This window comes from Myripristis murdjan, chromosome 1, assembly GCF_902150065.1.
Source record: "Myripristis murdjan chromosome 1, fMyrMur1.1, whole genome shotgun sequence".
NCBI classification, from domain to species: domain Eukaryota; kingdom Metazoa; phylum Chordata; class Actinopteri; order Holocentriformes; family Holocentridae; genus Myripristis; species Myripristis murdjan.
In genome coordinates, this window is record NC_043980.1 from 7,348,690 (window position 1) to 7,371,483 (window position 22,794).

The 22,794-nt window shown below is 40.9% G+C and overlaps 3 protein-coding genes across 3 annotated transcripts; 2 read left to right on the forward strand and 1 right to left on the reverse strand.

Moving 5' to 3' along the window:
* On the forward strand, nt 1-837 carry LOC115358155 (persephin). The gene is made up of 2 exons (XM_030050008.1): nt 1-79; nt 389-837. Exons 1-2 carry the CDS (start codon nt 1-3, stop codon nt 835-837), a joined length of 528 nt encoding a protein of 175 aa, XP_029905868.1.
* Nucleotides 838-1,876: 1,039 nt separating this feature from the next.
* wdr83 (WD repeat domain containing 83) lies at nt 1,877-10,834 on the reverse strand. The gene is made up of 10 exons (XM_030063946.1): nt 10,665-10,834; nt 10,020-10,130; nt 7,585-7,705; nt 6,836-6,941; nt 5,929-5,977; nt 5,534-5,660; nt 4,523-4,590; nt 3,864-3,972; nt 3,129-3,243; nt 1,877-2,696 (listed from the first exon to the last, which is right to left on the reverse strand). The coding sequence occupies exons 2-10, from the start codon at nt 10,120-10,122 to the stop codon at nt 2,544-2,546; spliced, it is 951 nt and encodes a 316-aa protein (XP_029919806.1). The 5' UTR covers nt 10,123-10,130; nt 10,665-10,834; the 3' UTR covers nt 1,877-2,543.
* Nucleotides 10,835-10,920: 86 nt separating this feature from the next.
* On the forward strand, nt 10,921-16,245 carry wdr83os (WD repeat domain 83 opposite strand). Its single transcript, XM_030063612.1, has 4 exons — nt 10,921-11,082; nt 11,908-12,013; nt 14,491-14,588; nt 15,837-16,245. The coding sequence occupies exons 1-4, from the start codon at nt 11,033-11,035 to the stop codon at nt 15,901-15,903; spliced, it is 321 nt and encodes a 106-aa protein (XP_029919472.1). The 5' UTR covers nt 10,921-11,032; the 3' UTR covers nt 15,904-16,245.
* Nucleotides 16,246-22,794: the final 6,549 nt, after the last annotated feature.

The following is a 22,794-nucleotide window of genomic DNA, read 5'->3' on the forward strand; positions in this document are numbered from 1 at the left end:
ATGAGGTCCCTGTTGAAGCTGGTTGTGTTTCTGTTCTGTGTCCAGACGGCAGACAGCCACTGGCTGAGGTCACTGCTCGGTAAGTGCCGGTTGGGATGGTCATGACCTATGACCTTTTGGATAAAATTGAGTTTTTTCACTGCTTTGAGGCTGCTGTGTTGAAAATGTGTCCAGACTTGGTCATATATTACTGTGAAGTACAAATTTCTGCCCTCTGTAACAAAACAGAATGATAATTTGGAGCTGTTGTATAAGTAACTCCATCAGTAGTGACTGCTATCTCAGATGTATGGATGTTAAAGAGTCTTGACAGCTGAATGTACAGTGGTTGCTTTATGCTGTGAATGTAGAATATGAGGGGTTATTTTTGTGGCACTGTGTTTTCTAGATCAGAGAGGAGAAACAGCATCTCCAAGTTCTCCGGACGAAGAGGCAGCTGAGGACCACAAAGAGGGCTCTGGAGCTGGGTCAGTGTCCGGCCCTGGCGTCCCCGTTCCAGTCTTGATCCGATCCCGCCGTTCGTCCCCAGACTCCCACTGTGGCCTGCGCTCCGTCCTGCTGCAGGTTCGAGACCTGGGGCTGGGCTACGACTCAGACGAGACTGTCCTCTTCAAGTACTGCAGTGGGACGTGTCCCCGCGTCCGCTCCAACCACGACCTCACCCTCACCAACCTGCTGGTCAACGGGGTGCTGCCCCACCCGCCACTCGGGGAGCTGTGGCACAACGCGCCCTGCTGCAGGCCCACCCACCACGAGGACCTGGCTTTCCTTGACAATTCGTATCGCTGGCACAAAGTGGAGAAGCTGCTAGCCGCCGGCTGCAGCTGCGTGGGCTAGAGGGTTGGATGCTGTGGGGTGGAAGGGGGTTACTGTCGGAGGAAGAAAGGAAGATAGTGGAGGACAAGTCTGCTAGCAGGTGCTCTTGCAACGTCTGTAAATGTGGAGCCTCATTCCAAAGTTACATAGCTTCCATTTGAAAAAAAAAAAATGTACAAAATGATTCATTGCACAAAACTATGGACAAAAACCTTTCAATAAGTCTCTGGTTGCATGATGAATCACTTAATAATAATTTTTTAGAACTTTTTTTAAAAAATGGAATCTGTAGCATGTTGTCACTGTTGGGTAAAAACGTCCTTGATTTTAATTTAATTCAAGTTTTCACCTTTAATTGAAGGATCATATGTCTCTTTATAGGTTGAAAAAAATTCTACAAACCTTGGACTGATGAAAATTTCATCACCACTGAATGAAGCTAAAAACAATGCAGGTTTTCTTAGTTCCTGAAAAGTTGACAGGAGTTTGTTTGTTTGTTTTTACCTGACAGCAAGACATGCTGGATTTTGGAAATAAGCTCCACAAATGTACTTTTTGTTAACGTGAAAAAAATATCAATATCAAACCAATGTTACTATTTCCTAGATATCACATTATAAGACAATGTGTTCCACAAAGGAAGGACTGAAATGAGACATAATATTACAAGAAACTACTTGAATTTGTTTGTAAATAAGATCAAAAGAAATATGTATTTAATTATTTAAAAAAAAAACATTCAGGGCATTTGGCAATGATGAAAGAGTGGATCATGTCTACGACGCTGTGTGCCGACTCTCTGGTTCAGAAAGACGCAGCTGAGTCAAGTTCCTTACCATTGAAATGAGGCCCTCAACAGCAATCTAAACAGCAATCTAAAGCATATTTATGTTCAATAAATTATTTATTTATTTGGTATCATTCCTTTGTCATGCTGATTAACTTATTCTGAGATGTGCCGTGTTCACTGTCTGTACAGTTCATAATAAAGACAAATGAGACCATGACTAAACAGTGTCCGTGGGAATGTCAGTAAAGGACGATAAATTACATAATATGGTTCAATTTGCATAAGAAAAGGTTTATTCAAAGTTTGGTACAAAAATGTAAGTCTAATAAAACAGTGCTCATATGCATGCACACACACACACACGCCTAAATGTGCCTTTAGATTGGCCTGCCGATCTCTGAACCAAACTTAAACATCGTTTTTTGTATTTCTGTTGGTCATGTCAACCTGCGCTGTCAGTATTTGCCTCTCAAATGTCGAAAATGTGAACTAGAACTAATATCTTTGTAAAACTACCAGCCATAAAGACACACTGGCAGCACAGGCAGTGACATAGCTGTGCGTGAATGCTCCCGGATGGCGTCTGTGTATTGACATCGCTCGCTCACTTCCGACTACAAAGAAACTTCAGGAGTTTCCAGTTTGGTTGTTTACTGTGGCTTCATTTTTATGCACCAATTAAGGTCAATTAAGCTGTTTATATGAATCTGATACCCTGTACTATGTCATGAATAATCTGGGTTTACAGCCAACAAAATCTAAGTCAGATGTTTTTACGCCACAGTAAACTTGTTAAAAATAAGAGAAAGCCAGACATCTTCACCAGGTTTCTCACTATCAAAGAATAAATTTGGCCGAGTTATGATCTCTACATGCATCGACACAAATCCACGTTACTTGAGTTGAGAACAGAGTCCACTGAGTGCTTTGACTTCTGCTATGTAGCCATCGCTTCCTCCGTTTCCTCAGGCTCCGCCCCCCATACCTGGACCCGCCCCTCCATGGCCGTCAGGAGGCGGGTCTCTGTGGGATGGAAGGACAGTGACTGGACCACGGCTTTCCCCACTGGAAGCTTCAGTGACAAAGAGCCCTTGAAGAAAGAATAAAAAGTAAAAAATGTTAAATGTTATTTTGGTCTTTAAAATGTTTTTTTTTTTTTTGTGTGCATTTTCCACCATTGCTTTTCCGAGAACGGTATAAATATATTTGGTTGAAATTTGGTGGACAGATTACCGTTTGCCCAAGGATTAAAATACATTTTGGTGATGACCCCAATCTAGGACTTCTGTCGTTATGCATCACTGTTTTTTAGCCTTAACTATTAAGCTGCATCACATTCATGTGCAGAAAATCAAAATCCAAAAGATAAATGACAAGCAAATGATAAATATTATGGGAGCTGTAGCTTTTTAAGTTGGAAAATTACTCAGCACTTCTGGTTCTCTATTTTTTATCTATATCTATGATAACAGTTGCAAGGTAAAACACTTTGTGATGAACCTGATTTGTTCAAGATATGTACCTCCACCAGGTCCCAGCAGTAGACGTGTCCGTCCTCTGAGCAGCTCAGAACGTGGGTGTCTTTACCAGAGAGGCAGCAGTCCAGTTTGTAGCCCTTCATCTTGTGCCCTGTGTACCTGAGGGAAAAGAAAAACACTTTGACATCTTACTATCAACATTACCAGGACAGCAACTTTTGTGGGCATTTGCATCACAAACTGGATAATTGTAAACTGGCTGACTGTAAAAACACTGAGAAGAGAGAGGAAGAGGAATCTGCCTTTACTTTGTGAACTGCCATTTTCAAAATTTTCCTAATCATATAAAAATATTCAACTTTGAACTCTGTGCTCTCGATCTTTTAGACTTTCACAGAGTGATGTAAATGATGTAATAACCTGAAATATGAATTGTACTCTGAGTACATTTTAAAAGGCGCTGCAGTACTTTTTCCTTTCACTTAAGTAGACTTTTACGGCAGTACTTTTACTTCTACTTAAGTAAAGATTTGTTGAAATAAAAGTAACTGATCTTCAGTAGGATTTTTTAGGACTCTTTACTTTATCGCTTGTGTATAAAAGATAGATATATCACATTTTGGGACTAAACTCTTTATATCTGCTTTTCTCTGAGCAAAAAAGCTGCAGAAATTTGAATGTAGTCTTTTCAAAAAATCTGTTTTCTGGATCAGTTGGTGAGGAAGTGGACTGAGGCATGAGAGCGCTGCATGTGAAGGAAGCAGCTGAGCGCCACTCACTCTCCCAGCATCTCCCCTGTGCTCTTGTCCAGCAGTCTGACTGTGGAGTCCAGGGTGGAGGTCAGGGTGCACTGGCCGTCCTGACTGAAACACACACAAGTGATGGGGCCTGGAACACAAACACACACACGGTTAGAGGGCTCTACTTTCTCAGAAAACACCACCCACCACCTCCACCTGCTCATATTTTCAAATACTCGACAGCATGTACATCATGTGGGCGGTTTTACTTGAATATCAAGCCAAAAAAAAAAAAAAAAAAAAAAAATCAGAAGAATCAGCATTTACCGTGGTAATATATGACTTCACCACTAGATGTCTCTCTGGGCTCTAATCAGCCTGCCTGCTCCTCTCTCCTGTGCAAATGTGACTTCATCTTTTGTGTCAGTGGTAAGCTGTGCTACTGACCTGTCAATGTTGCTACATTGCCTTGGTCACTGAAATTCATAGATTACTAAAAGTCACATATTATTTAATTCCGTTATAACAAAAATAAAAATGTTTCCTTAGATTCTGTGCGTCTTTGAGACTTCTAACTTGAAAGAATAGTTGGTGGTCACTATTTTATGGTCATCATTCTTATTCTTGTTATTATGATAACTACTATTTCTGAAGAATGTTTAAAAAATAATTTAAAAAAAGTACAAGTAGTTACTGACTGTTGATGAAGTCCACATACAGCTGTCCCATCCTCAGGTCATAGCGCCTCAGTCTGCCGTCCACCGACCTGAACACAAGATGTTTGTTTTTAGAATAATGTGTCTGAGGAAATTTAGCTGTGTGTAATGTTGTTTACCAGGAGAATCTCAGCTCATTCACACTGTTACACTCTGGATATGAGTGTCATCTAGAACTGCAGTGTAAAACACTGTTTATTCACTACAAACTCACTGGTTCAACCTTCTCTAAATGAAGACATCTTTCCAAAATGCAAAAAAGACGGGGGTCACTCGTCAAAGCTTAAGACAGCTATTAGTGACTTTGTGACAATAACTTGAAGAAAAACAATCCTTCTGTTGGTTTGCGTTCCAATGCAGGCACAATGTCTGCCTGTATTGAGAAAAAAAACCCTTAATTTAATTTAAAAGAAATTTTCAATCCAAGTGGGTATTTTCCTGGTAAAATAAAGGTAAAATAAATTAAAATAAAACAAAACTGTTGACAAAACATAATGTCAGGCATTTCTCCACTTATGACAAAGTATCTCCAAAATGTAAACCCTGTATAGGGCTTAACTAAAAACATGTTTTCCAAGTCATAAAATGAGGAATATTATTATATAAGGTGAATAAATAGGGAGATAAAGACTGTTTCTTTGTTTGGCATATTGGCATATTTGGCATTAAAAATCAAACCATGAGGCATAAATAACTTGATTTAATCGGGAAGAGCGGGAGTTTCAGTTATTAAAAAAGCATCACTAACATTCTCTAAATTTGTGAAGGCCTGAATATGATTTTTTATTTGTTTCTCAACTGCAGGAAGCCGGGCTGCACCACCCTCTTTCCTCAATCTTCAAAGATCTAATAGGGGGATGTAGAGGGGTAAGAGGCATAAAACACTTTGGTTGCCATGGCTGTACTTTGTGATCAGTAAAGTCTTAAAATCCCCAAATCAGCTCTCAGGTAAACATTGGCTTTTGTTTTACGTATCGCATCTACTTTTCTGACCCGGTAAGCAGCTCATGTTGCGCCACCTTCACGCTGCTGATGCTGTCCCGGGCCTCGTCCAGAACCTGGATAGGCTCAAACCTGCGGGATCTGGTGTCCCAGCACCGCACTGTCCCGTCTATGGACCCTGGTTGGACAGAAAATACACATAAACACACATCACAAGCAGATAAACACATCCATGTTAATGGGGAAGCACCAAATCTCAATTAAAATCGGTTTAATAATCAAGGCACAGTTAAATTTGAGGAATGAGCATCAGTGAATCGATGTACTGAACACACATTCAGCATACGGCACAAAGACATTAAAAAAAGTGGCAAGAGAATATGATCAGCCGCATTTGAATGCTGTACTCTGTACTGTGTGTGTGTGTAATGTGTGAGCAGACCCACCAGACAAGATCACAGTTGCCTCCTCATTGAACTGGACACAGTTGACTTTCTGTAAACAGAAGGTTTCAGTCAGAGGAGGACCCTTTTGGCTTTTCCCACACATTTATAGTCTATTTAACTGCATGTATATGAAATCAATAATCACATAAAGAGAAAAAACAAGGCAACAATAAACATGTTTCCCTTCATAAATGATGCAGTCGCCCTCTGGGCCGATCAACAGCAAATAAATTGTCTTGTAATGGTGTTGTGACCATGTTCTGGCATTCTGTTATTGCGTTTGGAATTTTGTCCAAAAAGTTAAAACCAGAGAACAGATGATAAACAAACAAGCACATCCTGAAATGGATAAGACTGGATTAGACTGCTCCTACCACTCTTCTGCTGCTAATATTGATGACAATGACATAGCAGTGTTTTTTGCAAGAATGAAGAGATGTGTCTGTCATGAAAAAGTCAATTTTAAGCACCTATGGACTGAATATTAATTTGTTTTTCCTATTATATTAAGATGATTAAGCGTATCATGTAGCTGCTCAGCTACTCTGCATTTCTAACTTCATCATGTGATTTCGAATTGTACACAGGTGGAATTTACAAGCAAGATTTTTTTTCCTGATATATTCAATGGCACATGAAAGCAAAATTGGCATGTCACCTGAGACAATCAAATAAAATTTTGAAAATGTAACAATGCCTTAGTTAGATGCAAGTTAGATCACGGTGCCTTCAAAATCCCATCAGTGCTTTCTGAGGAGTCATATGTAAAAGAACAAACAGAGGACTGAAAAACAAGAAACTGTTCAGGAGAGACAAAAATCTCAAGAGACTGAAAAATATGAGAAAAGAAATCAAGACAAAAAACAATTGAACTGTGTAACAGAAAGTCATCAACAGCACAACTGACCCCGGCGTGACCTCTGAGTTTTCGTGAAACCTGTCCCGTGGCGACGTCCCACAGGATCACCGTCTTGTCGGAGCTACAGGAGCAAATCTGGCTGTTGTCATAGGAACTGTGGAGCCAGCAAATGAGAAACAAGAACTGTTATTTCATGTATGTGGTGAAGGAAATATTATACTAGCACTCCTTTATATTTTCGCCACACTTTTAATCGCTATGTTGTGTACCTGTCTATGGGGTGGTAGACAAAATAAACAATATCAAATACCGCTGAAGCAACAGGGTCACCATTTGCCTTCAAAGTGGCTTCACTCCTTATTGTAATGCTTGGTAATGGTAATAATAATAATATTTTTATAGTGTTTACCAAACAGCCTCATCCCATTAATTGTCCATCTAATCCATGTAGCCAGTGAGCTTTGAATCATAATCTCGGTGGTAATTTCTGAAGATGTACAGTAGTCTTGTGGTGATTAGCTGCTACCTATTTGATGAGCTTCAAAATTGCGACTCCTGTTCCTCTATGCTGATGATGTTTGTTTGTGGCTGGCATAATTTTAAATGATCATTTGACCTCTTTGGAACTGTGTTAGTTGTCTCCTACTGCTTTGAAACCACAGTAGTTGATTTACGCTGAGGCATAATTCATCAGAGCAAAACTCATCATCTTCAGCATGTTAAATGCCAAGCGGTTGGCTTAGGCTTTATGATGTATTGTAGAGGAGGCTGTAATTAATAGTTAAAAAGTCCCTCACCCATCGGCGTCCAGGACCTCGTATCCATGACCGCTGTACGTCTTCAGCGGGGTCCCTCGGCTCGCACTCCACAGCTTCAGAGATTTGTCACTGCCACAGGACAGCAGGTAGTTCCCATCAGCTGGCAGATGAGGGAGAGGGAAGCAAATTAAATATTTCTCCCGTAACAAACTGAACATTTGGTGGACAGTTTGCATCCAAAATGCCTGACAGCACACTGGGTACAAATAAATTAACATGGGTGACACAGTCAATGGAAAAGTATGCAAACAGGATAAGATAAATAGATTAGCACTGAAACAGTCAGTTCATCAACTGGTCAAGCAACTGAAAAACATTTATATTTTGATAATAGAAAAATGGTTTTAGTCATTTATCAAGTAAAAACCTAAGCATTTCTCCAGCATCACTAAGATGCTAAGATTTTCTTGCTTTTCTTCATTCATATCCTTATAAAATTAATACTTTGCTTAGTTTTTTTTTTTTTTTTGGCTGCTGGTCCGACAAAGGAAATAATTTGAAGAAATCACTTTGGACACGTTTAACTTCCCATGAGAATTTATCATTATTTTTGACACTTCTTGGACTAAATGATCAATCAGTTAATCAAAGATTTAAGTAATTAACAAGACAAACAATCATTACTTGCTGCCCCAATTAGATTCACTTTAATGATATATACTGCAAATAGGCCTACAGCAAACAGAATATATTAAGTGACTGCAGTGAACTACCAACTCAGTTACACAGGACTACAATTTAGCAATACACAGGATGTTTTTCTGGCACTGAGGTAGAAACTTGGCTTGGATGAGAAAAGCGGGTAAGTGAGTGAGAACAAATATGTCAGCAGGGTAACCAAATGGGCTCCTGTTAGCCTACAGATATTATGATTGTAGAAAGACATGATGAAACATATTTACATGCATTGTAAACAGGCTTTAACCAGACCTCTGATCAAATTTGGTGCTACTTACCTACCCAGAACATAACATAATCCCCAGTGTCTCAATGGCTAAAAACTGGGGCCGGGATGATAATGCTTATCTCCAGATTCAATACTATAATGACACTTGGGTGCTGATTATATACAGCGATTCTTGAGTTTTGCAATTTTTGTTTTTTGAATTATCCTCCAGTTTGTGGATGTAAAGTTTCATAAGGCTCTGATTACCCTAGAAGTCACAATGAGTCATTTTCTAGTGTGACATTAACTTTCACAAACTGGTCTCACTTTAATAAAATGACTCCCAAGGGGGCTAACATCATCACACACGAATAAAATCGGGCTCACTGAATACACAAGAGTCTCTGCTTTGCAGTCGATCCCAATTTATGCAACTCCAAGGCTGTCTAGGCCCCAGTCTGCACAAATACACCATTTTACAACAGGCCAAAGGAAAACATTTGTACTGAATGCAAGCATCTGCATGGTTTTTGCCCTAAACTGCATGGGATTAGCACAAAGTTGGCATGTCTGCACAGGGGAGAGCAACAGAACCCATTTTCATTCAAATATACTACTCACAAAAAGTTAGGGATATTTTTGGCTTTTGGGTGAAATTTATGGAAAATGTAAAATGTTCACGCTACAGTGATATTATATCATGAAAGTAGGGCATTTAAGTAGAAGCATACACTGGTGATTTCCTCATCTCAAACAATTTCTTGAAACAAAAGCCAACAACAGTGGTGGATATACCACAACAAAAAATGTCAGTGTCAATAACTTGTCATGTGCCCTTGAGCATCAATTACAGCTGGACAACGACGTCTCATGCTGTTCACAAGTCGACTTATTGTCTGCTGAGGCATGGCATCCCACTCTTCTTGAAGGGCGGCCCTCAGGACATTGAGGTTCTGGGGTACAGAGCTCCGAGCCTCTACACGGCGACTCAGCTGATCCCATAGGTTTTCTATGGGATTCAGGTCTGAGAAAGTGCAGGCCACTCCATTTGAGGTACCCCAGTCTCCAGCAGCCGTTCCCTAATGATACGACCTCGATGAGCTGGAGCATCAAACACCTGATGTGAATTTTGCCGTTAAGCTCCTTGTTAGAGAACAGCAACTTGTGCAAAAAGCACTGAAACATTGAACAGCTGGACATGTGCATTCAAAAGTTTACAGAAGGTCACATTAAGTTCACCTGTAAAGGTTATAATGCTTTTTAGGTTCATCCTGAAATTTCACCTGAAAGTCAATTATCCCTAACTTTTTGTGAGTAGTGTATCTTGAGGTCAGAGGTCAAGGGACCCCTTTGAAAATGGCCATGCCAGATATCTCAACAAAAAATTTTGATCCTTAAATGAGTCAATTTTTTCCCTCCAACTCCTACTAAAAACACAAGAGCTAATTCAATCAGTCTCGTCTTGAGCCACTTCCAGCCTCATGTCCAGCCACAGGACCACAACACTGTGCTTCGGCTGTTCTCCCACCGTTGAAGCGAACAGCCCTGACAGCCCCTTGCTGACAGTCGATGGTCCTGAGCAGATGCTGGGGAAGCTGGGGGGCCTGGGGCTTGGGCAGGGGAAACGCCATCAAATAACCTGTGGGAATATGCAGACCATGGGCATGTAAGATAGCCAGTTGTTGATTTGCAAAACACTGTCCACTTGAGAGAAATAAAATGTCTAGACAACATAAGATGTCGTTACTTGCCACATGAAGGGATTTGAATAACTGTTCATACATTCAACTTTCACATACTAGGCCTAATACTTTTCGTAATTGGTTAATATCTTGAACCCTAATAAACTGGGACAAACTGTGTCTGTGGTATTTTACTGTGTAACGTCAGCAACAAGCCTGACTGGTAGTTAGATAGATAGATAGATAGATAGATAGATAGATAGATAGATACTTTATTCATCCCGCAGGAACTTCGCAGTTTTTCAGCAGTATCCACAGATTACAGATTAAATAAAATAAAAAAAGATAATAATAATAATAATAATAATAATAATAATAATAATAATAATAAAGAATAAGATCTAAGTACAACAGAATAAGATCTAATGGTAGTTAGCACTGCAGTTAGTAATTTCTGCTACTTTACACCAGCAATTTTTTTGGCTACTTACTTGAAATATCTTGCCAATGAGCTCAGTTTCACGTGTGTGCCATGGTAGTTTACCAAATCTAGGCGAAATCGGTATAATTATTACAGTCTTTTATTCAAAACATTTCATCGTGGAAACGTTAGGACTTCATCCACCGATGTGCTTCCGCTACAACACGCCGCGCATACAGGGGTCAAACACTCCTATCAAAATAAAAGTCCAATAGCGCGTTTTTCCTGTTTTCCTTTGCCATACCTATATAACCCCAAGCTTTTGTTTTGAAACATCCCGGAACTGTCAAACCTTTCACTTAGTTAATGGAGTAGCCGATCAGCTGTCGGATTACTACTAGTCTTACAGTAACATAAATTATCACAGCAAGATATAAAATGTCCTCTAACAACATGGCAGACCCAAGAAGACAAAATAAGATCTTGCGGTTAGTATGTTACTCGGAAACCAGCTTTGTTGGACTTAGCTAATGAGCTAGCATTGCTAGGTAACTAGCATGGTTAACGGTAGCTAACGTTTAGCTTTAGGCTAATTCAATGAGGCTAAAGCGATTAGCTATGAGGATTTCCATTGAACATTTGGCCTAAAATTGTTGTTAATTAACATGAAGTGGATTATCGACGTTTTTACGATGTGTGTACCAGCTCTGTAGCGCTGGTTCAAAACGAAAGGACGACTTTGTGTCATTTTGTTATTGGTATTTCACATTATTAGTTAACTTGTCACATTCCCACTGGTCGACGTTTTTTCCGTTTTTTTTTTTTTTTTTTTTTTTTTTTTTAAATAGACAGCGATCTGTGTTTATGCCATTGGTGCGAAATCAAGTGTCAGCTACAGTCAGTTTGGAGGAGGTTCATACTCAGGATTACATAGTAATGCAGGACATATTGACAATTTTGGTGTACTAATGGCAGGATCTTATAAAGTGTGAAGGGACAGAGCAAGGCAAGGTTAAATATTATGGTTAACTAAAACTAGGTGTGACTAAACATTTTAGTTATCTGAAATAAAAATGAAAACTGGACTGTAGAAAAAAAAATCTAACTGAAACGGTATTGTGTACCTACAAAACTAACTGAAATATAACAAAAATATACAGAAAGTACTTTTAGTTTTAGTCTTTGTCAGTTTGAGTCAAAATTTTCAACACACCAAGTATATTATAATGAAAAATAAACTAAAACAGATGCTGAGACTAATGAAAAATTAACTCAAATTTGTGTGTGTGGTCAATATCTCTGTGGCGTTGTAGGTACAAGCCGCCCAGCACAGAGACCAACCCCACACTGGAGGACCCCACCCCCGACTACATGAACCTGCTCGGCATGATCTTCAGCATGTGTGGACTGATGCTCAAGGTGACCTACACACACACACACACACACACACACACACACACACACAGATGCACGATCCCACCTCCTCTGTTGTGTGTCACAACCACACTGACACTCTGCCAAACTCTTTACCCTTTCTCGTCCTCTGCTTGTGTGTGTGTGTGTATTTGTGATTTGTGATCACACTAAAGGGGTGTTGCCCCCAAAAGACTGGATCTTTGTCCATCCTTCTTGTTCCATTTAGGAGATTAAAGGTAAACTCACCTTTTAAATGGGAGGCTGAAGGGCAGCTGTTGCCTTTGAGTGCAGGGGACACATAAACAAGCAGGGGGACGACTAGTTAATAGGCCTGTCCGATCACCATCTGGCTGAATTTTTTTTTTTTTTTTTTTTTTCACAGAGAATTCTATTTTAATTTGTTGGTTACTTAAAAAAAAATCCTGGCACAGGACAATATAGTCAGATGTTATGTAGAGCTCTATGGGAAAAGCGTGGCACAAACACTGCCAGGTTTATGAGCTAAAAGTGCTCACATAGTCACATAGTACAGATACTAGGCTAATATAGTATTATGGGGGGTGACCAAAATAATAGAAAGACTTAACTGAATATGAATATCAAATACATTGGCGGTAAGACAGCCACCCCTTGCCTTCAAACATCTTTTGTCTTCCTTGCAACTCTGTCATCCAAGTCCTGAACTCTTTGTTGAAAGATACTGGGCCAAATTACCATGAATCAGAATTAGAAATATTTGATAGATCCCTTTGGGGAAATTGGGTCAGTTGCAGTTGCTCAAATTCTCAAGAGAAGAATATATTGTAAACATAAGTGAAAATGAGGTAATAGAAAAAGAAATAAGAAATATAAAAATATGTGCATTAGAAATTAGTTTTACAAAGTGTGTGCATTATGTGTATTGTGTATAAATATGTGTATTAATCCTAAAAAAAAATGGTAACAATAAATACAGAAATAGAAATTAGGCAGATGGAAGAACGCTTGTAATTTTTTTAGAGATGAAGAAGATTAAAACCTACTTCCCACTCTGACATTCACTGTTCCTTGCGATGCGTTTGGGGGTATTATAGGAACTTAATGAGGGAGCAGAGTTTGCACCATCGGGTGCCGCTGGTCCAGCCTCATATTGCTCGGTTGTTACATGACCACACAGGGCAATAAGCACTTGTGTGTCGCAGCTGGCAACAGACACTGTGGACTGAAGGCGTCCTGTAGCTTTCTGCAGAAATAAACCGTTCTAGATGTCGATGAAAAGTGTGAATGATGACTCATCAGACCATTGTACTTTTCTGCAGTGCTCAGGGCTCCGGGTTTTGTACTCCTTACACAAGGTGATACATGTTTGAGCGTGGGTATTGGATACAAGCAGTTTCTGAATGGCAGCCCTGCCATAATACACAGTTTGTAAAGCTCATGATGTAGAGTTTTTGTTGAGAACGTGCCACAGAGGTGCTGATTCAACTCTGTGGTAATATTTGCAGTGTTTAGCAACTCTCGTGTCAAGTGTCCATCTGTGCCTCAACTTGCAACTTCTGATTCTTACTGCAGCTGCAGGTTGTCATTAGTTTGCCGTATGGTGCCATGATTTTCTAGGCAGTTTCCTTTGCCAAATTAAACAATATTTCATTTTTTGTGGGTGATGCTCCTGTAATTTGGGCACCAACTGTTTGGTCTCCTGCTGGCTAATGCTCTTTTGAAAACGTTCATATAAAACCAGTGACTGTCAGAGCTCTTTAAACGTGGCACCTGCTGTTAATTGGCATGCAGGTAAGACTTGTGTAGGTATTTTTTTTTTTTCGCTCACAGTTCTGACAAATCACCATTTCACGCAAGGGATCCGAGCCAAACTAAATGCACTTCTGGGCTGTTCCTGGGGCTGGAAATTGTTAAAAGTCCATTTGGTGCAAATCAGTCAACCAATCACCTCAAGCAGGCGTCACTACCTCAGTGCCAGTCATGTCTTGTGCACACGCGTGCATTGCTCCTATGCACCTGCGGTACTAAAGCTTGGCTTTCCATAGCTACAGAATGGCAGAGAATGAAGCCAGCTCACCAGTTCCTGTTCCTCCATTGCATCAGAAGAGTTACTAAATCTCATTTTGATGGGGGTGGGAAGCTGTTTTAGTTCCAATTTTTGATGAAATCCAACCTGTTCTACAAAGTTAATTACACAAGCTTTAACATTGACCAGTGTGTTTGCCTTTGTAGGTGTGAATCAGTTTCTTGTGAACAAGTCCTTTTTTCATGTGTTTCTATTATTTTGTACACCACTTACGCAGTCTTCCTTGATCCACATGTAAAGGCCAGTTTATGTGACTGCAAGTATTTGGTTTAGGATTGAAAGACAGTAATGTCAGAGAGATGATTTGGTATTTTGTATATGAAACCCACAATTCAATTAGTTAAGGTAAATGGTTTATGCATAATATTTCTATGAACCGAAGCGTAAAGTAGCCTGTGGATTGTCTGTGTTTCAGCTGAAGTGGTGTGCGTGGATCGCAGTCTACTGCTCTTTCATCAGCTTCGCCAACTCCAGAAGCTCAGAGGACACCAAACAGATGATGAGCAGCTTCATGTGAGTATGAAATAAACAGTATGTGTGGGTCTGCATTGCACCATATCACACCAATGTGTTAAAAAGTGAGAAAAAAAACAGACTATCCAGATCTGCTGTGATCACATAGTAAAATAATACATGCTCTTACAGTAATTTCAACATAGATGTTGAGCTACACAAGGCAGTTGTACACTTTGGCATCTCCAGATGACAAGTAGCATAGATTTGTTACTTCCTGGGGGTGGAGAGGTGTCCATACCCGACAGCAGAATTTAATTTAGGAAAGTAGGGAGAATCTACTGTGTCTAAATTAGTAGGGAGGGGACGCGCCTATCTGCTGCAGTCCAACTTTGTGATTTAGCCCGTCAAAACAGCTATATTTTTACAATAAAATCTTGCCTAGTGCAGCTCTAAAAATACCAGAGGTTTGACTTGCTTGCATCCGCCATTGGGACTCTAAACAGGCCAACTTTAATGCCCGAAAGCTTTTAACTGTGTGACCTCCTGGGTCGGAACATTTCCATTTGCTTATAAAAGTGTGCAACAGCAGGGCTTCTGTCCAGAGAAGCTGGGTTGGGCCCCTCAAACAAATTTGCAGCGAGGAAATGCCTTCCAGTCCATTGGCTAGATGAGGCTGTATTAAAGATGGGTCCGATGCACTCATAGTTTAGTTACACAAAATGTTTAGCTCAGCAAGGAATGACAGAGAATGGACTTAATGTGCCCGCCTCTGGTAAGTAGATGCTGGTTCAAGGCCAGTTTCAGGGCATTTTTCAATAGCCGGGATGATGTGAGTGTCACTTGTGCTATCAAACAAAGGTGAATGCCTACATGGAAACCCTGGCAGCGATGTTAAGAGAAAGCAAGACCCACATGTTAGTCCTCTAATTTCTGGATTGCCGCATCATGCCAATGTATTTCACTTGTCTTAACAAATCCTGGTATCACCGGGTTAATTCAATTCTGTTTTGGCTTTTTGTGTATATGTATATGCATGGTCCGTGAAAATTCTGAATGCAGTTGATGACAGCATATCTTTTAGAACAGCTTGTAGAGGTACAGGGCTTGTTTGAGCGCTGACTAAACTTCAGCACATGGCGGTGCCAGGGGCCAAAAAAATAGCACAGCTGGTGTGTTTCCTAATGCCAGAAATGCTTTTTAGGAAGCTAGAATTTGGCCCCACCTGGACTTTTTTCAGTTAAACTGTGTTTCAAACCGAAATTGTGCCTGTTGTGTCTTAACTCCTGCTCTCCCTGCTGTCTGCAGGCTGTCCATCTCGGCAGTTGTGATGTCCTACCTCCAGAACCCTCAGCCGATGTCGCCGCCATGGTAACCAAGGACCAATCACAGCAGAGCTTGGAAATATATATCGCGGATGCAGGAGTGGGAGACAAGACAGCTGATTGGCCCCGTTGGCCATCAAGAGATGGACAGGAAGATAAAATGAAAGAAAGAGATGAAGAGAGAGAAAACAAATGAACATGACAAGTGGTCAGTAGCAAGGACACCAGACCGAAATGGAGAAATTTCGCTGCGTTCTTTTTTTCTTTTTTTTTCTTTTTTTTTCTCCTCAGCATTTTCTAAGTCTTTGTTTTTGGATGAAAACATGAAAACATCACTGTTTGGTCTACCTGCTGCAGGTTGTTGAAAATAAAGTTGTACGGTTTTAAAAATGCCTGCTGCCTTTTGTTTGTGTCGAGCGGGAGACGCTAATGTTCTGAGCACATAAACCCCACCACACCCACAGATTAGCAGACATGGTGAACTATAGAGGGGATTAGGATGAGTTTGATGTAAGACATGAAAGGATAGCCGCACACCGCCAACTCAGATATGGAATTATTCTGATTTCTTGTACAGAATTACTCTGTATTGGAGTTGTGCGCATGCACTTTTATCTTTCATATACTGCACGCAGTCAGCAGACGTCTCATTGATCCGGCGGTGAGTTATCCCTCGTCTTTTCTCTATTCAGGAGCGGCTAAACAACCACACACACACACACACTTGGCTTTAATCTTCAAAGCTTTCAGTCTATTCCTTTCAAATCTATCTAGTAAGGCCTCTAAAGAGCTGCTCTTTCTCCTGTACAACACACTGCAGACACTCACTGCTGTCAATGTGTGTGTGTGTGTGTGTGTGTGTGTGTGTGTGTGTGCTGACGACAGACTGGAAGCAGGATCAGTAGTTGAGGATTCAGCTGGATCTGAAACGGATTTAGTGGCCTTTAACTCATGTGGGCACCTCAGCTGCCAGGAGCCACTTTTTCAGCAGCCCCACTGCGTTTTACCTGATTTTGTTCTCAGAGACACGCCTCAAAACACCACCTGGCTCTTCATCATTATTATTATATTACTATTTGTAAAGGCCTTCAGAACTCCCTTGTCATCCTATTGTTGTGGATTTCAAATTTTGCCTTGCCCCATTCAGAGTGATGCATTTGTTGATTACTATCAGGGGAGAGGATATTGAATATGCGCATGTCAGCAGTTATCGTCAACATTGATCGGCTGGCTGCATAATTTGGATATTAAAAGCTGTCACATTTTGCTGGATGCTGGATCTCAAGTTCAGCTGGCTTCTTTCTGGAGGCGATTTAATTAAAGCTGATCTCCATACTCTGCTCGGCCCAATGGGAGCGGACTGTGGGAGACTGGGACTGCTGGGAAACAGGTTTGTGTCCCGCGTTTTAACACTAGATGGCACAACAGCATCACAAATGAGTGTGAGTCTCTCACAGCGCCAGAAAAAAGATAGAGTCCTCAACTAGTTAGTCACTGTGTGGATGAACTGAGCAGGATTAGTGGACTGAGGGCCCCTGGCGATCAGCAGAGGGCCCGACTCTTCATCATCTGGTTAATTTGTGGTTTTGTATAAATCAGAGTCGACTCAAACAACATCAAGGCCCATGCAGATAAATCTTTATAATGTTATGGGGCTCCGTGACAGGGTTCGTCTCACTGTCTCCTCAGACTCTTTAATATTTGGGACATTATCTCAGAGGACATATAAATGAGTTGAATAAAGTTAGGCGAACGACTGTCCTAAACTTTGTTATTGTGGCTTATGTTAAACACCAGGCATTAAACATTATTTCATGTATACTGGAGAGGGAATATCTGCATCAATGTGTATGAAAAATGTAGTTATCACTTAGGAAGAGAGTTAAGATTTTAGCTAAGATGTAAATAAAGGTTTGTTTCATTGTGGATTGCAGGAAGACATTATTTTGGGGGATGTTGTTGGAGTTATGGACAGATGTACGATGAATATGCTGTATATTTATCATTTCGTTAGCATGAGTGTGGCTGAGGGGGGTCCACATGAAGTTCAGGGCCGGAAAACACCACAAGCCAGCTGTTAAAACTCAGCTCTGGAGTGCCTCTTCCCCCTAGAAGTGTACTCTGCTGCGGTGGAAAAGCCTCGGAAAAGGCACTTATTCTGCGTCATGGCACTACAACTCGACTCTGAATCTCTTTCCTGCTAGAAGTGGCTCTCTTTTACATTACATCTGGTTTGTCTGCACACACTCAGCATAGTTAGAGATAACAGAGGGCTTGTTTTCCCTTCAGAGGAAATCATTTGCTGTTCATTTTTTATCACAGTATGGAAAATCAGCCTCCACAGAGTGAAGTCATCCATCATAGTCAAAAATAAAGCCCTATTTTTATTTGTTTCATTATGCTAGAATTGAGTGTTTTCATATCACATGGAGTATTATGTTACGCTCTGTTTATTGTCAATCATCTGACACCCAAAGGATAAAAAGGAAGACTGCCAGGAAATAATCCCTCAAAAACACGTCACCTTACAAACTACACTCTCACACACCCCTGTCCTCTTATTTTGGGGCGTTTACCAGTTAATTTCACGCTAGCTTTGGCCGAGAAGAAAAAAAAAAAAAAAACAGTCACTGCAGACTTATAGCTCCAATACATTCTGTAGCTTTATTGCAACATGAAAAAAAGCTTTGTCTCTCCTCTATTAGCCAATAGAGAGAGAGAGGAGTGTTTAGGAAAGAGGGCGGATGCAGCAAGGTCTGGCACCTCACACCTGCAGGACGCCCCGTCAGAAAACTGAAGGCAGAGTGAACAGACCACATACGGGATCGTCTGGTTCCATCGAACATGCCAGAAGAATGGGAAAACACAAAACTACCGCCTCAGCTCCAGAGACAACACTGGTGCTTTGCTTAATACGTGCATTTATTGAGGAAGTATTTATGTCCTGGTGTGGTGTGGAGCAGGTTTTCAGCTGCAGAGGACTGAAGAAAAAAAATCTGAAAACTGCTAGCAATTGCTAACGTAGCTTTATTGACATTGACGTTACGTTTTCGGGAAACGTTTGCAGTCCTGGTTTGAGAACAAATAGATACTGACAGAATTAGACTGCATCGATAACGCTTGTAATAGATCCACCCTGCTGTCTTTCCATGTCACAGCTGAACATATTTCAAAGACAAAATTATTGGCAAACAGGAACCCTATTCCTTTTTGCCATGGACAGAAAAATAAAGGAACTGGCAGGATTTAACGATTTTCTCAGGGTGGGCAGGCAGTATGTTATGACTGGTTGAGAATTAGCCTACGGATACAGGCTATCTCCTTGGAAAATCCGACCTACTTTGCACCAGGTGTCAGAAAAGAAAAAAAAACAGTACAGACATGTTGATTTAGCCTATATAGCAGAATTTTTGTATTTTACATGCAAATTCTCTGTGCACAGAAGACCACAAATTAAATATTAAGAGGGTTTTCATTAAATTGTCACATTTCCGCTGTGGGCTACTTGCAGCCTTGGTAAGAATCACATCTTACATGACTCAGATTTCCTGGTACTGAGTGACTTTTCTCTGAGTGCATTCAGCCCCGTTGGCTGCACATCACCAATAGGTGCGCTTCCTCCTCTCTGCCAAGCTGTACGTTTTATACATTGATCTGTTTGGCTATAGGTTTTAGGCATTGATATATGCCAATATAAAATGATGAAAATTAAGCCAGCATTGACAAATAAATCCAACTACTTCTGACATGCATTGCAGAGAGATGAACTTGCAAACAGCAGTAACTCGAAAAGTGTTCTCCTTTAAGTGCCTTTGACCGAATGGAACATCACAGTCAGATTTTCCGAGCCAGGGCCTATCCTGATGTATTTTCTGATAAAATATTTCATGCTGTGTGTATGTAGTGTATTGCTTTTTATCTGGGTTCAGGCTATTGAGCCGCACAGTGAGTCAATGGATGATGAGATTGTCTGCATGTCATTTGTAAGTGGCTATATGGCTATACTTCATGCTTGCATGTGTGTGCTGCATGTCTGGACATCTGTGCATGCATGTAATCAGTGTGTGTGTGTGTGTGTGTGTGTGTGTGTGTAAGGTGTTCAAACAGCAGGCATATCGGAAAAAAGGCAACTCCATTCAGTATCTGCAGTACAAGATATCCAGGCTGCTTTTTACTTCCTCAGATGTTCTTAAATCGTATTAAACCCCCAGTATATTTTAATCCTGTGTGTGTGTGTGTGTGTGTGTGTGTGTGTGTGTGTTTAGGTGTGTGGCTATAGCCTAGACTTTTCAAGAGTAACACAAGCTTTTTTGGTGGTTTACAGGCGCACCCACACTCTCTCTCTCTCTCTCTCTCTCTCTCACACACACACACACACACACACACACACACACACACAGATCTTAGTATCAAGACATGAATCATGCACAAATGGACGCACTCTCGCGCGTAAGAGCGCATTGTGTCGTCACGGCTCGGAGTTGAATAGAATCAGATGAATCGAATCAAAGCAGAGGAAAGTGTTGCAGGCTTTACTTTGATCACTAATCACCCTCTGCGCATGCGCCGTGGCCAGTGTAGGCAGTGTACCACACGCAGTTACCACACTTTGTACCACCACCGCAGCAGTCAGGTCTTTTGATACTGGCGCTGTAATGTTGCCTAAAATTATTTTAACCCCTGACCACCCTCATCCTGTTAAAGAGAGAGAGAGAATATATTTTTTATCATCATTACATAAACAATAAGACTTCACAAATGTCCTGAAATAATCTATGAATTAAAAAAAGAAAAAGACATAAAAGAAAGAAAAAAGAATAGATCTCAATCTGAAGAAAACAACAACATCCTCAGATTCACTGTCAGCTCAAAATTTCACCTTCGTGATTCTGCAGCGCAAATGAATTCATTAAACTGAGTTTAATTGAATGAAACTAAACGGCACTGAAGAGTGAGCGGCGAGGTGAGAGAGGGGGGGGAGAGAGAGAGAGAGAGAGAGAGAGAGAGAGAGAGAGAGAGAGAGAGAGAGAATGAGGGAGAGATAGAGAGGAGGGAGAAGGAGGGAGAAAGAGAGAGAGAGAGAGAGAGAGAGAGAGATGGAGGGGTAGCCTACAGACACTCAGTGAGAGGACGGAAGGGGGAGAGAGAGAGAGAGAGAGAGAGAGAGAGAGAGAGAGAGAGAGAGAGAGAGGCGGTGCATGAGTCCAGTCAAGTGGATGAGCCTCAGACTGTCGCCTCCTGTTTGGAAACACATCTGAACAGAGCGACGAGTGGACCGACATGCCTTAATTTCTGTCCGGTTTCCCCGTACAGTTTAGTTTTTTAGTGCCCGAGCTGCATATCTTTTTCTTTCTTTTTTTTTTTTTTTTTTTTAGTTCACACTCCAGTAACGTTGTTCAGCCGGTGGATGTGACTTTGCGGGATGTTCTGGATGTGAAAATGGAGTTTTCCTCCGCTCCGGTGGCGGATACGGTGCTGTTCCTCCTCGTCCTCCGGTCCGGTCCTCCCAGTACCGCCTGCCGCTTTCCAGCTGCGTCAGGCCGCCAGGTGAGCAGGTCGAGGCCCCCGGAGCCCCGCTGGGCGGGTCTGGAGCCCCCGGAGCCCGCCGGCTCAGCCGCTAGGTGTTACAGCGGAGCAGGTGACAGGCAGGTAAGAGTGAACCGGACACCTGAGATTATTAAAAAAAAAAAAAGAAAAAAAATCACTCGCAGTACTTTTGGAATTTGTCCATTGACTGACCTACTGACTGACTGAATGAATGGGTGAATGAATGAATGAATGAATGACGGTGTCCCTGCCAGAAAAATGTGCAAATCAATGTTCCCGCAGGCAAAGAGTGGAGCAATGACAGATGAATGACAAGATATTATTTAATCAGTTTGAGAGTCTGTTTGATGGAGGTCAAATGACATCATTTTGTCAATATTTAAATAATTACGCATAGATCACCATAATTTTCTATTGGACCCCAGTAGGCCTATAAGTTCAGCATAATAAACCAGGCTATGAGAGGTGACCAAACTACATATTAGGGCTGGTTTAATATGATAAACTTTTACAGCTATCACCAAAGCCATAGGCTATTTGGCCAGTGTGACAAGCTATTAGACCCATAATACAATATTACAGTATAACTGAATAAATAATTAAATAAAATATTACAATAGGATGATTAAAATGGATGATTAAAATGACAATTAAATGAAAACTGAAACAATACTGACTGAAGTTTCTGTTGATATGCAATATTATTGAATTGCTAGAAATAATTATTAGAATTAGTAAATTACTAGAAAAAAGAAACACCACAGTGCTGAAATGCATCTCTCTCAGCTTTATCAAAATCAGACTTGGTCTGTCTGATATATTTTGTTTGGGTTAAAAATCTTGACCTTTAAGTGTAGCGCCCCCATTAGGTCATTGAGTGTAATTTGTGACGATAGCCTATGCAAGTTTCGCGCCAGTTCTAAATGAAATTTAGTTGTTAGAGCCTTTCAAAGTTAGAAATTTTGAGCTGTTAATTATACAGCGCCCCCATCGGGCCAGTCATCATAATGCTGTCAAAGCCAGAGCGCACTGCTGAAATGCATCGTTGCGTTTTGTAAAAACTGAACCACTGATATCACAAGATATTATGTTTGAGTTGAAAATTTTGATCATCACCCACAGCCCCCCATGAGGACAATTTTAGAATGTAATTTCTGAAGTTTAGAAACTTGTGAGGTGTGATACAAGTTCAGTCGATATCACAACTGTGATGTCATGCGATTCAAGATATTACATACGATCAGACAGAACAGCAAGTCCCACAGGCGTCTGCACTTCTCTGCAATAATAACTGTTTACATTTCCTCTGTCACTGTTGGTAAAGGATCATCGAATGTGTGCTGTCTAGTCCTGAGACCTTTGTACCACTTCCTGCTGATACTTCTAGCAGTCAT